Source organism: Natrix helvetica (assembly GCF_964273705.1).
Source record: "Natrix helvetica genome assembly, chromosome: 6".
Classification (NCBI taxonomy): domain Eukaryota; kingdom Metazoa; phylum Chordata; class Lepidosauria; order Squamata; family Natricidae; genus Natrix; species Natrix helvetica.
The window spans coordinates 21,793,827-21,818,214 of record NC_138553.1 but is presented as its reverse complement, the minus strand read 5'-3'; the positions used below and the strand labels follow the sequence as shown (position 1 = coordinate 21,818,214).

Sequence of the window (24,388 nt, the reverse complement as noted above, 5' to 3'; positions counted from 1 at the left end):
AATTGGTCCAATTCTGACATTTTAGGCACAAAGCCGGATCTTGAGCCAGTCACACTCCCTCTTCCCTAGGATGGAGGCAATGGCAAACAACTAATGAAGTCTTGTCAAGCAAATTTAAGGGACTTGTCCAGGCAGTCCCCAGGAATCAACAGACTCAAAGACACAAATAACCTCAAAACAATAATAGTTATTATGTATGACAGAAGGGGTGAATTTAATTGTTATCCTCTTGATGCTGGATGAACTATAACATAGCTGTCAGATGTGCAGATAATTGCAAGGAACTGGTACATCGTGCTCAACAGCATAACCTTACTCACTTTTCTGGTTATGAAGATGATGATGATGCCCTGTTTTTTTCTACATAAGCCCAGTTTATCATAATGAAATCCATTAATAAAACTCCAATAATAGAAACAGTAAGAATCCAAGTATCAGATTCAACACATTTTAAAATGCTAGCATTTTATTATTGAACATTGAATGCTTGTTTAAGTTAATTCTGTAATTAAATGCTGTAAATGAAGGAGTCAAATCTAGCAACCGGGAAGGTCATATAACATGGGTGCTGCTACTGAGAAGAAAATATTTTCCTTATTGTTGGATAAAAATCTGACATTGGTAGAGCAATGAGGCTCTAAAGCAGGGGTGTCAAACTCGTGGCGTCACGTTATCATGTGACATATTGGGATTTCCCGCCATTCGCTAAACCAGGGGTGGGCGTGGTCAGCATGCAATGCATCTGGCCCATAGGCCATGAGTTTGACAGTCCTGCTCTAGAACAAGGAGGAAAATGAGCAGAGAATAGCTTAAAATATTTGTCTCTGGCTTAACCAATAGACTTTTTAGATATTTACAGCATAAAGAAGCACAGGGGGAAAAAAATTGAAGGGACATATTATAGGGCAAATATGACAATATGAACATTGATAATAAAAGCTTAATTACATTTGGGCAAGAATGGTTGTCGTATATACAACACATTACACAATGAGAAATTTTGAAAAAGAATTAAGAAACCAATCAAAAACAATAGATGAAATGATTTAAATAGCTACTAGTGATAACCCCTAATGTTTATAGTATCTATATTTGAGAGTCATTAGTAATTGAAAATAAAGGGAAGGGAAGAATGAATTTACCAGAATTGATTTTCCCCCAAAACATTTATAGTTATATTTTATTACGAATTGTTTATCTTCTACTTTGCTTTTTTATCTTTATTTTTTTATGATTGCTGTTTAAATAATATGTCAAAACCTACAATGTATCATTTTCTTGACATCTTGACATTTTTATTTACTTAGACACCAAGGAAAATGGTGTCCACTCTCTGCTTTCTTTCAGAAACCAAACAGATGTGCCTTTTTATTCTTCTATGATTGAGGTTTAAATAATGTGACAAGACTTACCTTTCTGTCATCCTGATATTTTTATTTACTTAGATACCAGGGAAAATAACACCCACTTTCTACTCTTGTCCACTTTTTTCAGAAACAATGCAGATGTACCTTCTTCATTACAAGCTTGATCTGTACCAACATATTTTATCATAACTATGGGCATTTTCTCCATTTTCTCCATTGTTTGTTTTTGTTGATGAAATTATTTTCCAGGAGTTCTGAAAATTACAATCCAATATACAAAAAAATAATTTAGCATTTGGAAGAAATGGTGGCATTCATTAAGTTTGCATGTTCTTTATTCTCTTTCCTTCTCCCATGTGGCTAAAAAGTAGACAGTAGTTATTATTTCTACTTAATTGCTGTTCGCTAAACAGGGTTGTTTAAGATGCAGAAAACATAGCTTAAAGTTACTTGTTTGAAGTAAGTCATTGTTATCTTTAATTTGTTTGTTGCACCAGATGGCATAGTAAGCCATGGTTAACTGAAAATTAAAATTTCCATCTTCCCTGCAGAAATTAGGAAGCTTATATGAGTATAAGGTTCTCTAAAATTTATTTCTACTCTTACCAAACTTAGTGTCTTCCTATATAAAGGAATATATAGGATGGTATATTCCATAACCATCCATGCTGATTATGGTTGGGATGATAGGAGTTTCAATAGAATATATTTGAAAGTTACGAAAGACTGCACTAAATCCTGGTTTTAGTAGATACATGAACGAAATGTTATTAATGTACCTTTACTTCAGCCATCACAGTTTCTGAGAATGCTGTGATTAATTCTATTATATGCTTGATTTTCTATTTTTCAGCTATGTATTTTTCAAAGAGAGTAGTTCAATCCAAGTTCACGAGTTAAATAATACTGACAGACAGAAGTACATTCCAGTGAAATATTTAAAAATAATGTTCTCTTGAGCTGACAGGGAAGAGTTGTTCTTGTACCCAGATTGGTCAAGAGTATGTTAATCTTACTTTACAGGATCTGTTGCTTTTCTTTTGTTACTATTAATGTAATTCTTTAGTGGAATAAACTGATTCTGAAGATTTAAAGAAACTGCTCTGAACACAATGCTTGCTTCAGTCTTCTTAAAAAAAAACCTTGCAAAGTGGCTTAGTACTACTTTGTACTTAGCGCTTTGTACCTTGTACTTTATGCTGCTAACCAAGTGCTCCATTGCCAAAGTAACAACCCAACCTCTCCCAAGAGGAGCTGTATAATAACATTATTCAGACAAGTACAAATGCACTGTAGCAACCCAGACACCAAAGAAAGGAAACAGACCACCTATACAACAGTGTCCAACAAAATGGATACTAATGCAACTTTATCAAAAAGGGACTAGTCAGATTACTATAGCACAGCCAAAACAAACTTTGAAAAGAGTAACATTACATCAAAAACATTTTGGAAACCACCATCTGCCCAGGATCACTGTAGCATATAAAACAACAAACCTACCAGTTGCTTTAAGCCATAAAAAAGGAAAAGGAAACAATGAAACAATGTTAAAAGGGCTTTCATAAAAGGATGCTTTTATTTTCTCTTTGTAGTTTAACTGACTTTAGCTGAATTGTTTTAACACAGTTTGTCCCAATCTTGATTCATTGAATAACTGGACGGTGCATGGCTGAGGAATGGCGGTCTAGTATTTCAAGATTTTTTAAACACACACATATATGTACACACATATATGGTATATATATATATATATATATATATATATATATATATATATATATATATATATATATATATATATATATATATATATATATATATATATATATATATATATATATATATATATATATATATATATATATATATATATATATATATATATATATATATATATATATATATATATATACACATACATACATACATACATACATACATACATACATACATACATATATATATATATATATACCATATATGTGTGTACATATATGTGTGTGTTTAAAAAATCTTGAAATACTAGACGGCCATTCCTCAGCCATGCACCGTCTTCCTATATTGTCAGAGGTGGTATTCAGCCGGTTCTCTCTGGTCCGGGCGAACCGGTAGGGAATGGAAGTGAATCCCACCTCTGTATATTGTATATAACATAAATTTCCAGACTATATTATTTTAAAGAAGAAAACAGCTACTATGGAAAATGATTCTGTCCTTTAATCTTAAATTGTTATGACTACAAATTTTGCAGGCTGAAATCTGTTGAGTTCTATGTGTAATGGAGCATGCAGCGAACCAGACTGTCAAGACTGTTTTTCTGATGAATATAGCTGTAAAATGAACCATCTGTAAAGCTTTCATTATGCAGACTTTTCTAATAATGAAGCATTATTTTGGAATCATGAAATTACTTGAGTGGGAAGAGAAGAAGACAATGAGTTTTTCCTCTGTCTCCTTCATTTGCTAGAAAGTGACATCATATTCCAAGTAATAGTGACACTGTAAATCAGGGGTGTGAAACTCAAGGCCCAGGGGTCGGGTCCAGCCCCCGGGGTGCTTAGATCTGACCCGCAGGGCCACCCTGGAAACAGCCTATTTTTGCTGGCACAACTCTCGGGCCACCACAGGTGCCCCTGACACGAATGACATATATCTGGCCACCCGCACCCCGCCTTCTGAGGTCAAACACAACGCTGATGCGGCCCTCAATAAAACCAAGTTTGATACCCCTGCTGTAAATGGTCTCTTATAAAGGTGACAGGTCCATTATGTGAAACCATTTTGATTAAGGATACTAGCTTAACAATTACCTCCATTTTCTGTGGTCACATCACAATACACTCTGAATAGTTTAAAGAAAGGGTCAGGCTGGACAAGGTACAACTCAGACCTTCCACCTCCTTTTCTATATATGTCTTCATACTCTGCAAACAGAAACACACGTTTAGTGAGCAACAAAAATGTTCTGAACAGAGGATTAAGTAAATGACAGAAATCTACAACATAATTAAAACTGCAAGGGAAGACTTGAAGATTTTATCTGCAGTAAACACCTACCAGAGTATTTTCAAGTATCTGCTTGCTTTTGGGATCTCTACCTTACCTAGGACTAAATGCATTTTTAGAAATGCTGATTTGGAAATTCTTCTGTCCATCCTACTGTAAGGATTTATTTTGGCCATACAGAAGCCCACAGTGCTGAGGTAAAAAAAAATATTAAGTATTATGTATACATAAAACATGTAGCCCACTCTCAAGGCTAAGGGAAGAATAACCAAAAAAAGGATGTGAGGAAAATGACAAAGATGTAAACTTCGAGGCTGATAGATCTTTATTGCTTTTTTCCGCATTAGACAAATCTTCTGTGTATACATGACTTTTTTCTTATCTGAACTAATGGAATTTATCAAGCCATGTCATATCTATGATTCTTCTGAGAATTCTTCTGTGGTTCTTCAGAACCACAGCCAGGACCTGCTCCGAAGATGATTTAAAGATGGAAAATAAAACCTTTCCAGAAGACAGAAGCATTCTAATGTATAATTCATTCCTAATTTTGTGACTATAATAATAAATTATTATATTATGATGATTATGGTGGTATTATGGTATATAGATTGTAGATCTATTTAGGAGTTGGTTTTATTTAAAAAGAATCTGCCTTCCACCAGAGATCTTTGCTTGGAAACATTAGGAAGTTACTGTTTTTTCCTCTATTGCTGATGGCAACCTTCTAAAATAAAAATAAAAAATGATTACCAGATATGACAACTAGGGATTGTTCCTAGGTGATATTATCACTTCTTTGTAATAATCTCTAAATCTACAAGGTATATTAGAAAGTCAAGTTATTCAAATGTTCTTAATGTCTTTGAGAAAACCACTGGGTAGAAGATAAGCATATTTGGGAAGGGCTGCAGGGGACAGAATTGTTTACAGAATGAAAGGAAGGCTAAGGTTTTTTTTTTTTTTTTTTTTTAAAAACTATCTATCTTTAAAGAACTCTGTCAAAGAAGCTTGACTTTGTGATAATTCAGGGGACTCCAGAGAGGGCCACAAATTATGTAGCAATCACTGTGTAAAAACAACAACAAGAATAAAGCAATTTACAAAACTGAAATGATACAAACTGATTTTACAATAGAAAGCCATGGGACTACATTCTTAGCAATCGCAACATAGGAGATGTTGAACACATGTCTGGATTACAAAAACCCATATCAGGAAAGACCGATCTTTGGGGCCTCCTGTTGGCATTACATGTGTTACATCTCCATTTTGTTTTAACTATGGGTACTTAGCAGTGCTAAGATGTTCCAGCAAATAATTGGGTTTTATGTCATTTAGCACTTTTTAAACTCAAGAGCAAACATTTGCAATAGGCTTAGAAATGAATTGGCAGCAAAAGGGAAAGAATGAGTAATATATGGATTTGAACAACACATCATTTAGCAATCAGTCACTGTCATTTTATACCAGATGATGTCTCCTGATCTTCTGTTAGGAATCTATCCATTTTTTGTGAACCAAAGCTGTAGAAAATCCTACATTAGTTCTGCTTAGGGACTACATGGGCAAAGGTAAATGTTCCCCTCACACATGCATGATAGTCGTTCCAGACTCTAGGGGGCGGTGCTTGTCTCCATTTCAAAACTGAAGAGCCAGCACTGTCCGAAGAAGTCTCCATGATCATGTGGCTGGCATGAATAAACGCTAAAGGCGCACAGAACACTGTTACCTTCTCACCAAAGGTGGTCCCTCTTTTTCTACTTGCATTTTTACATGCTTTCGAACTGCTAGGTTGGCAGAAGTTGGGACGAGTAACGGGAGCTCACTCTGTTAAGCGATGCTTGGAATTCGAACCGCTGAACTGCTGACCTTTCTGATCAAGAAGCTCAGCGTCTTAGCCACTGAGCCACCACGGCCCTTAGGGACCACATATATAGTACTAATAATTAGTGATGTTCAAAATGTTTCAGGGAACAACTGTTCCAATTTTAATGCAAATCTATCACTGATGATGTTACCTAGTCAGGGTAATGAAATGTCTGCAAGAAAACAAGCAAGCTCAGAGAGCACCAAGGACCCCTTAGTGTAAATCTAGTACAAAATGCTCTGAAGATGAAATAGCCCTGATTTGAACTCTTACACAATCATTTGCCATAGAATTGTTTGGAGCTTGGAATAATTCTTGAACAACCAAGACAGAATCAGGACCTTTCCAGTAATAATCTACTTCAAACTTGAAACATTTTGGAAATCTCTACTAATAACATTCTGATTTATTCATCTGTGAGTCCTTTACTCTTGGGGAGGATAGGGGCTATCCTTAACAAGTTATCTTTTCCTGCCGTGAGGATACACGCTCTCCAAAATTGTCAATTGATGTATCTGTGATCCTCTTTTTCCTCTTTGTCAAACCCGCGGTGACACATTGTCATCACATGATGTATCAAGATTTTCTCGTTCGCTAAAACGGGGGGGAGGGGGCATGGCCAGCATGTGATGCATCTGGCCCATGGCCCGTGAGTTTGACACCCCTGCTCTAAATAAAGCACGTCCTTATAAATTCAAGAATGTTAGGTAAAATGGTAGTTAATTGAAAGTGTTATTCAGACCAACTAAAATGCGTACATGTGGAATTAAATGGCAGGTGGTCTTTTCAGAGACTTCTAGATCATGTATTATCTTTACATTGTAATTATATTCTCATCAAGTCTACTTACAAATCTGATTGAATGGCAAAACTCTGCAAGTTTTGAAAAGTTCATGTGACAATATAGCTAAATTGTAATGACCACCATTGTTGTGCCATTTGCATCTTAGTAAATTATGAATAACTTGGAAAGTTAAGAACGGAACAGGTATGAACGGAACAGGTATGTTAGGCCTCTAATAGCAGCTTCAATTAGAAGTAGGTAATCCCTAAGAGCAAGTAGATAATTCCCAAGAGTTCTGATTAGTAAGATTTATTTATAAAGAGATTACAGTAACAACAACAATATTGGGCTCTCTGTTTTCAAATGTTCCAATTAGGATGGAAATGTTTTGTTTCTTTATTTCTTTTCCTTGTTCACGTTTTACATAGAAGGGAGAAGCTGTGTCTTTCTGTGCAGCAGGGATGAGTCGCCCCTGCTACTTGTTTTAAAAGTGGCTATTTGACTTTATTTTAGTCAGGAAACCATCACCTTAAAATATTCTTATCCATAGGTTTTCAGAGGCAGAATGGAAGAATGTGGTTGTTCAGAAGCAACATTATTTAATTGAAATAGCCATTGGTTGCCTCTATAAAGAGGTGATTTTAAAAAAGTTCTTTAATGCCAGTAAAAATATATGATAGCATGAAGATTTTAGACAAGTCAAGAATTTGAAGTTTGTGAATGCCAAAGTGAACATTATGCTTACATGTAGTTCTTGGCTTACAACCTATTGCTTAATAACTATTTGAAGTTACAGTGGGCTTCAAAAATCTACAAGTAATCCCCAATTTACAACCACAACTGAGTCCAGAATTATTGTTGTGAAGCGTCTTGGATGAGAAGCAAAATGTCTTCAAAGAAATACCAGAAAGTCCAGTTGCCTCTTCAAAACGCACCTTTGGGGCAATCATGACCTGGATGCCTGAGAATCTCCATAGACAAATAACTTATGTAATTAACTTCTGCATTTTGCTCTCAGTACAGCAAAAAATATTGAGGTCATGTAGATCAATTCCTGCTTAATCTGAGATCTGGAAGATATGATTCAAGCATTGCTGATTCCATCTGATTTTTTTTTTTAAAAAATGGTCAGCATCTTTGGATTTGCCAAAAGTATTTATTGTTGATCTACAGTATCTAGGACATTTAGCCAAAATCTGTTTCCTTGGAAATTTCTCCTTACCAGCTTTATTTCTATCTTCTGGAGCAATAAAATATTTGCTTGGCAGCCAATCAGCAATCAGTTCATATCTCCCTTTATCTTCTCTTTACCAGATTACCCAGTTCTTATTACACTTGATCATTTAAAAACAAGTTTTTAAAATAGTGCAAATGCTGAAGATTCTATATATAAAACTCCACCATATTTGCTCAGCTCTGCATATAATCACATCTATAAAGCTAGGGACAATCATAGGAGATAGCTGAGAACTATCTTGTATTTCAAGATATCACACAAGGCATGGGGATGTTAATATATTAAATAGCAGATGGAAATTTGATTTGCTAAAGGAAACATTTCACAAGTTTAAAAAAATCTGTGATAATTCCACATTTGCTTAGATGTCATAAAAAGTAGAGAAGAAAAAAAAAACAATACACTTACCCTTCATATTATATTAGTGTCAATTTGGAATTTATTTCAGAGTTGCTGGCTTATTGGCAAATTTTAAATATATACAGTATATACTGTATATCTTGGAAGAAGACAAAGAACTTACATAATGCTTCCAAAATAACAAGCTCATCTTGAGGGTATCGTTGCTTTTTAAGTGAACCTTTGTGACACCTTTGATGTTTTAACAGGATTATTTTGTCCTAAAGATTTTTCAACTACAGTTCACCTCACTGTCTCTTGACTCCTTTGATTTTTTCCCCCTTTATTTTAGGAATCTTTTTATGTTTTACAATAACTTTTCAGGCAGAAGCTCAAGTGAGAATTGCTTGCAAATTATTTGTTGACTTGAAGGGAGAAAAATTATTTGTTCTTGTTTTTTGTATTACTTCCTAAACCAAATCCTTTAAAGCCTTATGAATTTGAAGTATATTTTCAAACTATCACATAAGTTTTTTGCAATTGCCTTGAACATTTTTTTAAAGTTGTTAAATGAAGTCAAATTTTCTTGTAACAGTAGAGTTTAGATTTCATTTACAATGTTTTTCCCCACTGCTTTATAAAATGTGTTTATATATTGATGCAAATTATAATAGACAGCGTTATTGAGTTTTTTAAAAAATGGATTGGTTTTTCTCTTGGCATTTTGAAATAATGTTGCTAAGAAATAGCTAAATTTGGGGAGAAGATTTGCCTATCATTTCATTAGTCAGATAAAGGAAGTTCTCCTCACAGGACACAGCCTATAATAAAATTAAGACGCAAAGAATTGGAAGAGAAAACATTTCAGGTTAATAGAATATATGCAAAAAATATATTTATGCCAGCACACCAAATGATCAGTTTTGAGTTTCTGTATCATTTTTAAAAACAAAATTTCTGTGTTATGAAGGAATGTGAAGACGTTCCTTGGTCACCATATTGAAAAAAAAAAGATAAATTCTCAGAAATTTTCTTCTTTGAATTAATTTTTAAAGCAAATTCCCTTTCATCATGTTGGTGGATAACTGATAGAAAATCCTCTGGGTATTTTCTTCATAGAACTAATTTAAAATACATTTTTGTAATAAATTATAAGGAAACAATATAAAGAAAACAGCTATTTAAATCCAGAAAAACAAAGCAGTTCAGGTAGTCCTTACTTACAACCATAATTGAGCCTGACATTTCTGTTTCTAGGTGAGACATTTGTTAAGTGAATTTGGCCCCATTTTATGACCTTTCTTGCCACAGTTGTTAAGTGAGTCCCTGCAGTTGTTAAATTAGTAACATGTCAACTCACGAAGCTTTCCTGACCTGCTCCCGAGTTGCCGTAGTCGGGGGGGATGGGAATTGCGTCTCTCACAGCTGCACCGAGGAATCCACACCTCAGTCAAAACAAAACACATTCTAGCCTGTTGAAATCAAGGCCATCTCCATGGAGACCCACAACAGCCAGAGGAAGTGACTTCTACGACCCGTGAAATTGCTTCATTGGGGAATGTGACTGGTGACACACCTTGGTGGGAGGGGACAACAGGGTCAGAGGCAAGGCACGAATTGGGTGAAGCCAGAGTTGTGTGCCGACATGGCGCCTCCTAATAAACAACTGGATTGTTCTTGCAAAGTAGCTTGAGGTTCCTGATTTTATTAGGGCATTGGTCGGAATCCTGAATGGTTGTTAAGTGAACCCAGCCTCCCCATTGATTTTGTTCATCAGAAGATCGCAAAAGAGGATCGTGTGACCCTGGAACCATCATAAATATGAGCCAGTTGCCAATCAGTTGTTCATGTGACCATGGGGATGCTGCAACGGTCATAAGTGTGAAAAATGGTCATAAGTCCTTTTTTCAGTGCCGTTGTAACTTTGAACCATCACTAACTGAAGTAAGTCAAAGGCTGCCTGTAATTTATGAGATTTATGAAATCAAATGCTCTTTACAATGTGACTGGAAAGGAAGGGCAAATCTTTGTCAGGAAGAAATTCTGTAATTGTTCCTATCAGTAAATAGAGCCTCTCTTTCGTGTTTGCTATTGGATCTTTGGTAAGAGTAATGACCAGAATTTCAAGATCTCTCTTGAGACCTGTGTAGTTCATGTGAAAGTAGCCATGTTGGCAACCGTACATATATTTATTTGATTTCTATAGCCAGAAATTGGCTACATTAACCATCTCAACATGTGAGCCATGGTAGCGCAATGGTTAGAATGCAGTATTGTAGACTAACTCTGCTTGCAGTCTGGAGTTCAATCCACACTGGCTCAAGGTTGATTCAGCCTTCCATCCTTACAAGGTAGGTAAAATGAAGACCTAGATTTTGGGGGGCAATATGCTGACTCTAAACTGCTTAGACAGGGCTGTTAAGTACTATGAAGTGGTATATAAGTCTAAGTGTTATTGCTATTTTTCCTTTACTTATTATTCCCATAGTTAAAATGGGAGCGATTTGAAATAACTGCAAAGTTATTTCAAACAAGTCTGTTATTACAGTAGCATATAATCCCAGAGGTGCATTAAGGTAGCCAGGAATGTTAGCTGAGTGATCTGTGCTATGGTTCTCCTGAAGGATCTTAAATTGGGTCAGTTCTGTTAGGAATTAAACTGAAAGCCTGTGATTTTTATATATGACTCAACCACCCGCCAAGGGCTGCTACTGACCTCACTCATCATCTCTGGTGAATCTGCTGAATCTTTTAGAACAGAGTGAAAGATGGTTTCAAGCTCTTCTTTAAAACAAAAGATTTTTGTGATCTTCTCTAGAACTTCTGATTGCACGTTGATTTTGAACATTGGCTTCTTCCTTTCTGCTCATCTTGCTATGTGACTTGCCTTATGGTTCACTCTTGACAGATTAGTTAGTTTTCGTATTTGAGTGGATTTCTTTCCAATCCAATCCATAGGGCATGCCTACACATGCCGAGGTTGGCAGTGGAGTGGTAGAGGTGAACACACACACACACACACACACACAAACCAGGGGTGGGTTGTTCCTGGCATTACTGCCAGTTTGATGCATGCAAAAAGTTTGCCTAAACAGGTCTGTGCATGTGCAAAACATTAAAAAATGAAAAAAAAAATAAATTTGTGCAATGAAAATTGTTTTGTGCATGCGTTGAACCAAAAATCAAGATGGTGCCGCTGTAGGAGAACCGATTCAGGGGCGTGGCAGGCCTGGGTCGCTGCCAGTTCCAGCAACCCAAGCCGCCAAACCACTACCGGTTTGGTTGAACCGGTTCGAACCGGTAGGAACCCAACACACACACACACACACACACACACACACACACACACACACACACACACTGGTTTATTGCATAATTTTTTCTCTAATGTATAAAGAGGGATTCTTAAAATGGGCAGAATGATTCACATTCTTTTCTTCTTCATCCTCTTACTGAATTTTGCTTTGCGTTATAGTACCAGCAGTTAGACTTGCAATAAAAATAGACTGTATAACCTATAATCAGATAAGTAATTCTACCAAATCTTTCTGTACCAACGCCAATCTTATTTTGTCAATTAATGGATGAGCACCATTTCTAAGATGCTTTCTGCATGTGAATGAAAACCTTTTAGTGCAGAACATTCATTAGCTGTAGCCCTGTGGCTTGAAAGTGTATAAACTCTAAAATTAATAGACTGTGATATATTGTAGTAGGATTGCCAAGTTACCCAGCATTCTACCATTAATCATCTTTTTTTTTTAAATAGAGGTATTTATCGGACCACTATGGGAGAATCAGGGAAGCACTAATATTAAATAGATAAGCCTTTTCTAATGTCTTTTCTAATAGTTTTATTAAAGATTCTTATTATACAAAATATTTCCAAACTTTTAATATCTTATAAGCCAGCACACTGGAGTGCTTTACTTTGAAGCATGGCTGAACTGTCTTCTACAATGTTTAAAAATGAGCTGAGCTGCCAAAGCTCCTTTTTAAATATTTCACATCGTTGAGGATTTTGTTATGCATCCTTCTTGCTTTTAAGATTAGAAGTTGAGATTGCCTCTTCTGTAATATGGAGGGAATGGACTATAATACTTATACATGGCTGAGTCTATTCTCCAGTCACTCCAGATTCTCCAGTCACTCTTTACCATTGCAGGCCTTGGAATGCAGAAAAAAATGAGATTATCACTGCTCTCTCCAGTTGGCCACTAGCTGTGTGACACACCCATGAACAGTTTCACTCATACAAGAGAAGACTTTGGGGCACAGGCTCGGCTCGGCTCCTTCAGGCTTTTTGCAAAGGAACGGAAGGCCTGGGGCATTGTGAGATTGCTCCCTTGAAGTCTTTCGGCCATTTGCAAAAGCTTTTGGTACGGAGAAGAGAAGCCTTTGGGGGCATGGTCTTGTGCTCCTTTAGACTCACCAAGACTGCCTGCCATTCCAAAAAGCAGATGGGGTGTCCTGTGATGGCAGCCTCGGTGAGTCAATGAAGCTGAGCAGAGGCCTCTGCTCACTTTTGGAAATTGGGAGCAGGTGGCTTGGCGGCCCAACTGGGGGGAGAGAGAGGAGCCAACCCGCGCGAGCAATGAACTGGCGCACATGCACAGCTCCACTCAAGGGAGAAACCCTTGGGGCACTGCTCACACAAGGGGGGCTGTGAGCACCGGTGTGTGCTGCTCATGTGAGTGGGGCTGTGTGCATGTGTGCACACCAGCATACTACTCATATGGCCCAATTGCAAATAGACCACAGCCCAGTAGTGGGATTCTACCAGTTTGGCCCAGTTCTGGCAAACTGATAGTTCTGAAGATCAAACCGGTTCTCTCTGACCTTCAGGTGGGCCCACCCGCCCAGCCCTGGATTATACTCATCTATATTTCCTTGCTTTTTAGCCCAGCTGATAGGCACGGCAGAGCCAATTGCCGTGCCTCAGCTGTTTTGTCATGCATCAGCTGCAGTAGAGGTAAGTTTTTTAGCTTTGTTTTAACCCACTGCATGGGCGCAAAGCACGCTCAGCAAACTGGTTGTTAGACCAGTTGAATCATATCACTGACTGCAGCCCACAGGTTGGGGACCCCTGATTTATCAGATTCCCTGCAATATGCAGGCCAGGAAGCAACAAAAGTCATATCAGCCCTGCCCCCCTCCCATTAAAATCATCATCCATTGCTATCGACTATATTTCCAGAATATATGCTACATATTTCTCTGTTTGCAACCTCCCCCCAAATGTAAGCAGTTTTTATAGAAGGTTACTTTTCAAAGCCAACTGTGATGATGAAAAGAGAACATGCTTGTAATTTTGCAGTGAGTGGTTTTCCCAGTAGTTGTGATATTGTTGCATATTCCTCTGTGGTGACTTGAATGAAAGAAGATATATATATATATATATATATATATATATATATATATATATATATATATATATATATATATATATATATATATATATATATATATATATATATATATATATATATATATATATATATATATATATATATATATATATATATATATATATATATATATATATATATATATATATATATATATATATATATATATATATATATATATATATATATATATATATATATATATGTATATATATATTCTAAGCAATGCCTACAGATAGGCACCATATATATATTCTAAGCAATGCCTACAGATAGGCACCATAAATAAACCGTTAAAAAGTTGCCTTGTGAGCAGGGGAAAAGAGGGAAACATTTCTGAAGCAACAGGAGCTCCTGCTACCCACTAGGAATCGGTCTCCTAAAGAAAACCATCATTCAGTAAAGAAATGGTCTTAGCAAGGATAAAAATTAAATGTATATACTATTTTATTTACATTAAACATTAATGGTTGATTTAATTCTAGTTAATCCTAGAATTAAACAGTTTCATTCTAAGTTAATTCTAGTTATCATGGTCATTCCTTGTGTATTTCATAATGAACTTCTATCTCATTAAAGGGTATAATTTGGTGAATACTTTTAGAGTGGAGTCTGAGAATCTATCAGGCCCATTCTCAAGGTCTGATGTGTGACTTAGGAGACATAGATGGTAAATCTCTGTATTAGAACAGGGATGTCAAACTCGATTTCATTGAGGACTGCATCAGGGTTGTGTTTGACCTCCAGGAGCCAGGGTGGGCGTGGCCAGCTTGACGTCACTCTTGTTGGTGGCGCCTGTGGTGGCCTGAGCGCTCTGTCAGAGAAAATTGGCTCCCGAGCTCTGTTTTCAGCTGCCACGGTCTCCTGCAACTTTCTGCCAGTGAAAACGGAACTTGGGAGGGCCACACATGTTCTGCTACATTTTTGCTGGAAGAAGCACCTCAGGCCAATCCTTTACTGTTTCCAGGATGGCCCAGCGGGCCAGATCTAAGTACCCCACCAGCCGGATCTGGCACCTGGACCTTGAGTTTAACACCCCTGTATTTGAAGGATCAGGCAGCAGGTGAGGGAAAGAATTTGCTTGGTAGCCCAGCAAGATGCTGCTTGTCGAAATAAAAAACTCAGAGTAATCGATATAGTCTGAACAGTTGAGAGGACTGCTGTCCTTTTGGAATTGAACCTTTTCGTGCAAGAATGCTACACACCGTGTGATTCAGGTACATGAATTGGGTTAGCTTTTGATAGGAACAAGACATGAATAAACACAGTTTCCTCAAAGTGTAGGAAGGCATGTCTCTATATTTATTGATGAAGAATACTTTTCCAATATAATGAAAGATCTATTACATGCCAGTTAAATAATTTAAGTTGTGCTGCTGGAAATCCTAAACCCAAGGTCATATTGGAGATGATACAAGGAATGCAGGATAAAGGATAGGCTGTAACCAGTAAAAGGGACCGGCTGTGAAAGCATCAAACAGTAGACATAGTCAAAAACGTTCACATGATACCTTGCCTGTTCCCGTTCTCATCACTGGGTGAAATAAGAGGCTATTATATTTCGCATGCCTACTTGCCATCTGTCATAACAAGACTCTATTGAACAGAGAGCAGCTTTTTAAAGGCATCTCTTATCCAAGGTCCAGTTAGCATTCTTTGCACAAAATTGAGGTGGAGTAATCTATTCCTGACTATTTCCTCTATTGTTTCCTTCCCCCCTCACAGATGCACATTTAATTAGGGCAAGGGTCTCTGTTTTCCTTAAACTTTAATCTATGATTGGCAAGCAGCCATTTTACAGTCTCCACTGTTGTAAACACACACACACACACACACACACACACACACACACAAATATATATCCAAAAAATAATGAATTATTGTTGAACCCAGCAAGCAAATATACATCTCATTTGTCACATTAAAATAAATACAAATCCTATTACCTTCGGGCTGATTATTCCATAAAACAAAGAGAAATATTTGTTTTTGAAATCTAGTTCATTCTTAGAATGTGTACATAATAAGCTCTTATTATGAGCTAGAACTTTAAGCTGTTTATTCAAAGGATGCAACTGGTCCAAAGTATGGAAACACGAGATGAAGAATCAGTGTAGGTTATCTTATTTCAAGTGGAAAATGCTGACAGCTGTGATCAAACTCGCTTTAATGTATTATGGCAGGTTGAGGCTGGTTGAGAAGCTCGTGCTATTCTCTGGCAATTTTCTATGAAATAATATGAAAAATAATGCTGTGTTTCCTTCTATACTTTTGAGCATATTATTAAACAAGAATGAAAGAAGCTGAAGGGATGACTAAAAATAAGACAAGAAGACAAGAAGATACAGTTTATGTTGGATCCATCATAGAAGTTAAATCACTTATGCTGTCATGGGGTTGGAATTTTATAGTTTATGGTGCTTTTTTATGTTGTGGATTTTACTGTCACATGTGCTTGAGTTGGTGTATATTTTTGTTTAATATATAATGAATAAATAAATACTTCATTCATGATCTACAGTTAACTGGCCTCTGTGTACTAGTTATTGATTTTTAAAAATCACAGATTCTACTTTTTTTTTGTTTAATGAGCAATTTGATGCAAAAATTGGTAAAGGTGGCAAAAAAAGGTACATGCACTAAATATAATTGGTGTGAATTAAAATGTTTGGGGATAGTTTGCTACAAGACAGTGCTAAAAATAGGGAAAAACAGAAGGTAATCAATTGCATGTGCACTTTTCTGAAATATATCTCTAATAATCTTTCTCAAGCATCTGCGTGACATTGTATATCTATACAGTTATAATCTAGCTATATGTCTATTTAGGTTTCTGTGCAGTTTGGCTATTAATTTCGAAAATGCACAAACAGGATTTGCTGAAACTCATGAATGTGACAGTGTAAATGGTAGCAATATTCGTACAAAAATCTCTCGTGTTGAGCCAGGAGCACCTGCAGAGAGGAATAACTATTTGGATAAAATAAGACTGTATTTCCAAGTCTACTAGGTTGCACCATTCCACTACTTTCCTTAACTGTTCTGTAATTTCAGACTGTAGGTAGTTTGCAAAGTTGAAAAGAAGGCAGCAGCAATCCAATTCTATGTTACTTCCCAGAAGAGAACATGGAAGTGTTTCATGCAGTCACCAGAAACTGAATTGAGTTTATTTATTAGCCTGTAACATTCTTTTCCCATAACTCATAGTTCTCTTTTGTGTTTTGGCATTCCAGACCTTAGACATAGTCTAGATTTCCTGAAAACCCAAATCTTTTGATGTCCATTGTAGGATTTTAGGCAAAGAGGTGAAAACCTATCATAAAGAGCCAGTGTGTTATAGTTGTATTAGCTCTTTAGGTAATCCAGGCAAGAAGCATTTCTAGGAATATCAGCACTATTTTTATTGTAAAACTGTGGGTTTTCGTCCTGTCTTTTAAGGTCATTCCTATAGCATAGCAATAGCACTTAGACTTACATACCGCTTCACAGTGCTTTACAGCCCTTTCTAAAGAGTTTACAGAGTCAGCCTATTGCCCCCAACAATCTGCGTCTTCATTTTATCGACCTCGGAAAGATGGAAGGCTGAGTCAGCCTTGAGGTGGTGAGAATTGAAGTGCCGACCTTCTGGCAGCTGGCAGTCAGTAGAAGTAGCCTGCAGTACTGCATTCTAACCACTGCGCCACCATGGCTCCATCATAAGACTGGCACCTGCTTGCCCAGATCCTATTTACCTTCAGTCACAGAAGTTCTTTAGTCTAGATCAGTGGTTCTCAGCCTTCACAATGCCGCAATCCTTTAATACAGTTCCTCATGTTGTGGTGACCCCCCCCCCAACTATAAAATTGGTATCTCAGTTCCTAAGACCATAGAAAATATGTGTTTTCCGATGGTCTTAGGCGACCCCTGTGAAAGGGTCATTCGAGCCCCAAAGGAGTCCCTACCCACAGGTTGAGAACCACTGGTCTAGATGACTTTGTATTAGGAATGCTCTCTCAGCTCCATCTATTTTACAGGTTTGTTCTGAGGGAAAAGTAGGCAGAGGGAATGCAATGCATGCCACCTTGAACTCCTGTATTTTTTCATACAGGAGTTCAAGATGGCATGCGTTGCATTGCCTCTGCCTACTTTTCCCTCAGAACAAACCTGTAAAATTATAGAATATAATTTTAACGAATAATTTGCTTTGATTCCCTCTTCTTTGTGGCAACCCCTGAGATATTGGAACACTGCTATGATGTCTCCCCTAGTCCTTCTTTCTATTAAACTAGACATACTTTACTTTACTTTACTTTATTTAGGATTTATAGACCACCCCCTCTCCCCAAGGGGACTTGGGGCGGTGTACAGACAAAAGCTAAAAACCGTATATACAATAACAATATTAAATACCCCTTTTTAAAAACAAATTAAATATAGAGTCTGTACAATGATCATAAAAATTAAAACAGATTAAAAGGACAACCCCTTAAAATTTAAAATGCCGGCCAGGAGGATTGAAAATTAAAACTACGATTGGGCCAGGAGAGCTGATTGGAACAGGTGGGTCTTGAGTTTCTTGCGGAAGGAGCGGAGATCGGTAGTAGTTCTGATGTCGGGGGGGGGAGGTCATTCCAGAGGGTCGGGCCCATCACAGAGAAGGCCCTACTCCTGGGCATCGTCCGCTGGCATTGCCTAGTGGATGGCACCCGGAGGAGTCCCTCCCTGTGAGAGCGAATTGGTCGCAGGGATGTATAGGGTAGGATGCGATCCCGCAGATAGCTAGGTCCTGTGCCATGGAGCTCTTTAAAGGTGATAACACCTTGAAATGCACCAGAAAAGCCACAGGTAGCCAGTGCAGCTCGCGCAGGAGAGGTGTTATATGGGAGTACCTAGTACATCCCATGATTACCCGTGCGGCCGCATTCTGGACCAGCTGCAGCCTTCAGGTGCATCTCAAGGGGAGCCCCATGTAGAGAGCATTGCAATAGTCCAGGCGGGACGTCACAAGCGCATGGGTGACTGTGTGAAGGGCGTCCCGGTCCAATAGGGGGCGCAATTGGCGCACCAGGCGAACCTGGTGGAACGCCCCCCTTGCCACGGCTGTCACATGGTCATCCATCGACAGCCGGGCATCCAGGAGGACGCCCAAATTGCGCGCCCATTCCACGGGGGCCAGTTGTTCGCCCCCATGGCCAGTGATGGAACCCATTGGTTGAACTGGGGCACCGGTATCCACAGCCACTCCGTCTTGGAGGGATTGAGTTTGAGTCTGTTGCTTCCCATCCAGACCCATACGGCCTCCAGGCACAGGGACATCACTTTGACGGCCTCGTTGGGGTGGTTCGGGGTGGAGATGTACAGCTGAGTATCATCAGCGTACAGATGGTACTCAACCAGTTCCTGCAACCGTTCTTCATATGTTTTAGTATCTAGTCCCCTAATCATCTTTGTTGCTCTTCTCTGCACTCTTTCTAGAGTCTCCACATCTTTTCTACATCGTGGTGACCAAAACTGAATGCAGTATTCCAAGTGTGGCCTTACCAAGGCATTATAAAGTGGTATTAACACTTCATGTGATCTTGATTCTATCCCTCTGTTTATGCAGCCTAGAACTGTGTTGGCTTTTTTGGCAGCTGCTAAAAGTATGTTCTTTCCATTCCCACCAGAGGTCTTAACTGAACAGAGGTTCAGTGTAAGTTGGCATATATATTATAGTTTACCCATTCTGATTTTGTCCTTAAGTAACAAATTGCTATTCCCAGGGAAACTTTGCCATATAGATTTATTTGCTGAGGAATCCAATGTGTTTCTGGTTTGCTGGGCTTCTTCACTCCAAATGAAATGTGGCCTTTGAACAAATCCAACACTTCCACCTAGACTTTTTTCCCCCAGGACAAAAATCAATACGAGTAGAACTGCTTTTCAGTGAGGTATTATTGACTTGTTATCTTCCACTGTCAGTGTGTGTAGTGGGAGAAAGAATAATGGCAGGAGGGGAGAGAGAGAGACAGACTACCTGTATTTTTCAGAGAATAAGACACACTTCCCCCCCCAAAAGAGGATGAAAATCCGGGTGCGTCTTATACACTGAATACAGCATTTTTGGCCTGAAACCCTGCCACCTTCATAAAAATGGACGTGCAAAGGGTTTGGGAGGCTTGTAGAATGCTCCTGGGGGATGGGGAGGGCAAAAACGGGGGGAAAATGGGCTGTTTTTTGCTTGTTTTGGCCCCTCAACCCCCAGGAACACTCTACAACCCTCCCAAAGCCTATGCATGTCCTGTTTTTTGCAAAGAAACCAGGCCCATTTTCACGAAAAATTGGCCTCTTTTGCTCATTTTTGCCCAGCCCCCAGGAGCACTTTACAGGCCTCTCAAACTCTCTGCATGCCCCATTTGTCACAAAAAATGAAGCGTGCAGAGTGTTTGGGAGGCCTGCAGAGTGCAAAAACTTAAAAAAAAAACACCTCTTCAAAATCTTGGTGCGTCTTATACTCAGGTGCGTCTTATACTCCAAAAAAGATTATAATTCTACCATAGAAGATAAAGCTGAGCAACTGAATTGTTAGTTTCAGCCCTTAGCCCAACTAAGCAGGTTTAGAGAAAGACCAAATCGGAAGCTATCAGACAAGCAGAAAATGTCTAATAATAAACTGTCTCCAGTTTCTCAAGATCTGGGAAATATTTTATACAGTGCCATATATCTAGTCCTGAAATCTCACTAGCTGAAGGAAGAAAGCCCACAGCATTGGCAATATCTACATTTCTTCACTCATTAATGCCAATAAAATAACTTGAAGCTAGAAAGGAAAAAGAATGTGTTGAATGTAGACTATGCAAATGAGACTATGTCATTTATGAGTTTAGAATTTTTCATAAAATAGTTTAATAGTATTATGTAGGTTATAAAAGATATTTAAATGTACTTGAAAAATTCAGACAGAAGCAGTGTGTTGATTTGGCTTTCATCTTTTGATATCCTCTCCCTTTCTAAGATTTTTTTTTTTCCTTTGGAAAGCAGAAACTGAGTGGAAATGGAGTATAAGCATACTTCGTGAAGTAGTAAAGCTCATATTTTATAATTACATCTTCAGCTTACTTGAGAGAGCATGCTGATAAGAAGCCCTGATCAATGCTTACTGTCATCTGACTATGGGCCTTTCAGTGAAATACATCATATGGGACTCTGAAGATTCAAGAGCTCCCTTAATCTTTGGCAAAAAGATTTCATGAACATCATAGCCTTGGAAGCAGCATATTTTGAGGATTAATGCATGCATGCATGCGTACACATACATACATACATACACACACACACACACACACACACACACACACATATATATATATGTAATTTCTACATAGACAACCTAACAGCTCTTAGGTTAGTGAATCACTGTAGCATTTTGACACCTTAGAGCAGTGTTTCTCAAACTTGGCGACTTTAAGTCCTGTGGACTTCAACTCCCAGAATTCCCCAGCCAGCTATGCTGGCTGGGGGATTCTGGGAGTTGAAGTCCACAGGACTTAAAGTCGCCAAGTTTGAGAAACACTGCCTTAGAGTGACGATATCATCTTCATTTAACCTATTATTAATACTTTTGCTTTCTTTTTTTTTTCTTTTTAGATGACATCTATTTGGGGCCGAAGAACTTTTCTTCTCTTTTGCTGAGTCAAAGCCCTGTGGGTAACAAGACACACACAGCCTTAACCGAAAGCACAAGAGATTCCAGGGCAAACACCGTGTTCCCTGGGTTGTCATCACCAGTAACCACTCCTTTTGAAATGACCTCATTGGACCAAGAAGCGGGGAGCAGAACCTCAGTTCAACAAAAGGGACCAGCACTGGATTTTTCAGTAACAAGCAATGAAGCCATCTTAAGTGACGATAGTTTTATTAGTTTAATTTCAAATGCACAACAGACTCCTTCACTGAAGTCTTTTGTAGAAGGCGATCATTTGGGTTCCTACCCAGTAAAGCCAACTAAAGAAACACTACAAACTTTGTTGTTAGCACCTTCACTAGCTGTCTCCTCTTTGCCACTTGATGATGTGGGAACATTGCAGACAACATTGCAAAGGGCTGCCTTTGTCCCCCATATTTCTCTCCCGCACTTGAAGTCTTTTGACGGGACGAGTATTAATCTGACTCCATACAGAGACTTGCTCATGCCTCAGACTGACTTACATTCTGTTGCGTTAGAAATGGCAGATGCAAGTATTGGAAAAGAAGGGGAGAGTTTGCCATCTTATCTTTTCTCTTCAACTTTTCTGCTTTTTGATACTACTGTAGAACAGTCGCCTACATATCACAATACACAAAGAACTTACACTTATCCTGAAGCTCACTCTATTATTAATAGCAGTTTAACTGGAACACTGGGTCCGAAATACTCATCTGTCCTGAGTATTCCTATTTCATTAACGGGGGCAACTATGTTTTCCACCGATTTTCCTCATACCATTTCCTACACAGAGGCACCTGCTTTCAATACTCCTTTTAATGAAATGTTTTTTACACATGAACTGTCCCAGAAATTCTCCAGTAATTCCGCATCAATTTTTCCTAGCTACTCAGAAAACAAACTCAGTGATTCCAAAAGTCCAGTGCCTTTCACTGAACCATATACATCATGTCTGTACTGTGACTTAATCTCAGTTTCTCCAGAACCATTCTTTTCAATGCGACCCACAGAAAATGAGGTGGGTTCAGGCGAGTACGGTGAGACGCTCACATTCATGGTCTCTGAAGTAAAGAGTATTGCATCACGTACATCAGAAATGAGTGATTTCTACGATGTGCCTGAACCTCCTCCTGAAATCTTTGATACCAGTTTTCCATCAAGACCTATTGTTTCACTCTCTTCAAGATTTACTGAACTCTCTGAGTCAAATTCTATGGAAATTAGCCTTAAAAGTATATTTACATCCATGTCCCCTTCCTATTTCTATAGCCAGTCTTCTGAAATTATATCATTGGAAAGCAGTCTGGTTAACTTCTCCTATTCTGTGTCCGAATTAGTTACAGTAGAATCTAGTACAGGTGTTACGGAAAAATCATTTTCTAAAGTGGCTACAATTTCTTCAGAATTTGTCTCCATAGAGAATGTGAGTATGCCTTCCATGACAATGACACATTCAATTCTGCTAGAAACATCTGAATTTATGCCTTCAGAAACCACACATTTATTTGGCACTGCAGTAGAGCATTTTGCCATAGAAGACTCAGTTATCAGTAGATCAGACATAGTATCCAGCCTTTCATTCAGACCCTTTTCCCCTGAGCCAACTGACCTGTCCCATTCATCATCTGCTACAGATACATCTTTTCTAACAATGCCAAGTGATTTATCAACACCTTTACCTCATATTTTGCCCACACTCCTTCCATCATCTGTGCTTTTTGACAATTCAGCTGGATGGAGTTCAGTTGAGCAAACAGCTTTTAACATTACTAGTATGGCGACTTCTCAAGTCTCTTCATGGCAAAGTTCGTTTTTTAATTCAAGCTCATCTTCTTTTCCAGTTACGCACAGTTCTGCAGCGATGCCCTCATCACAATTCTATATGAATTCCTCAGTCTTACTAGAACCAACATCAATCTTGATGGTAGAATCTGAATTTTATTTTACCTCAGCTTTCACAGAAGCTACCTCTCACTTTGAGTCTTATTTCACTATCGATTCCATGTTAACACGGCAGCTACCTGTGTCAGCTTCACAGCCTGTTTTCACCAGCAACGTCTCTGGGGATAATACATATGTGAGCTTGTGGTTCACATCATTGCAGTCAACCCCTGTCTTAACGTTTTCACCTTTTTTGTTAACTACAGCTATCGTTGAAGATAGTGGTGCTACTGCTAATTTCAGTCCATTTTCTTCCTTCCAAGAGGTACCTTCTACTACAGATTTTTTAAAAACCACTCCTTATACACCATTGTCAACAAATATGAACAGCAATGTAATTTCACCTACTGGACCAATGGTTGTAGAGACATCTTCATCTGTGAATACTGCAGTTGAATCTGATGTCCTAACAAAAACTAGCATGACTGAGCATATTAGTATAACAGCTTTTACTGCCACTACTTCCAGTAGCAAAATAGGACTTTCTTCAGTTACCAACAGCAAATCAAGTTCATCTATATCTTCTTCAACCTCTATCTGGACCCCTACACAGGTTACAGTGACAACCATTCCAACTACCACAACTAAACAGCCTTACGTTTGTGACATTACAGTCCCTGATAAATATTTGGTAACAACTGGTAAGATTTTTTCTTATATATATATATATATATTTCTTATTAAATATATATTTATACGGCACTTCTATGGTATTATAGCAGAAGAAAATGAACTGATATGATGGATTGCAAATGTATTTATTTTATTTA

The 24,388-nt window shown here is 38.1% G+C and overlaps 1 protein-coding gene across 7 annotated transcripts in view; it reads left to right on the top strand.

Moving 5' to 3' along the window:
* Window positions 1–24,388, top strand: part of KIAA1549 — a 128,830-nt gene that overhangs the window by 41,632 nt on the left and 62,810 nt on the right. For all 7 annotated transcript variants that reach the window (XR_014175707.1, XR_014175708.1, XM_081957062.1 and 4 more), the window contains exon 2: window positions 21,620–24,259. Coding sequence is in view for 5 of the 7 variants with exons in the window: in XM_081957062.1 (XP_081813188.1) it covers window positions 21,620–24,259 (2,640 nt within the window). In the remaining 2 variants the exon portion in view is untranslated. The remainder of the gene's footprint in view (window positions 1–21,619; window positions 24,260–24,388) is intronic.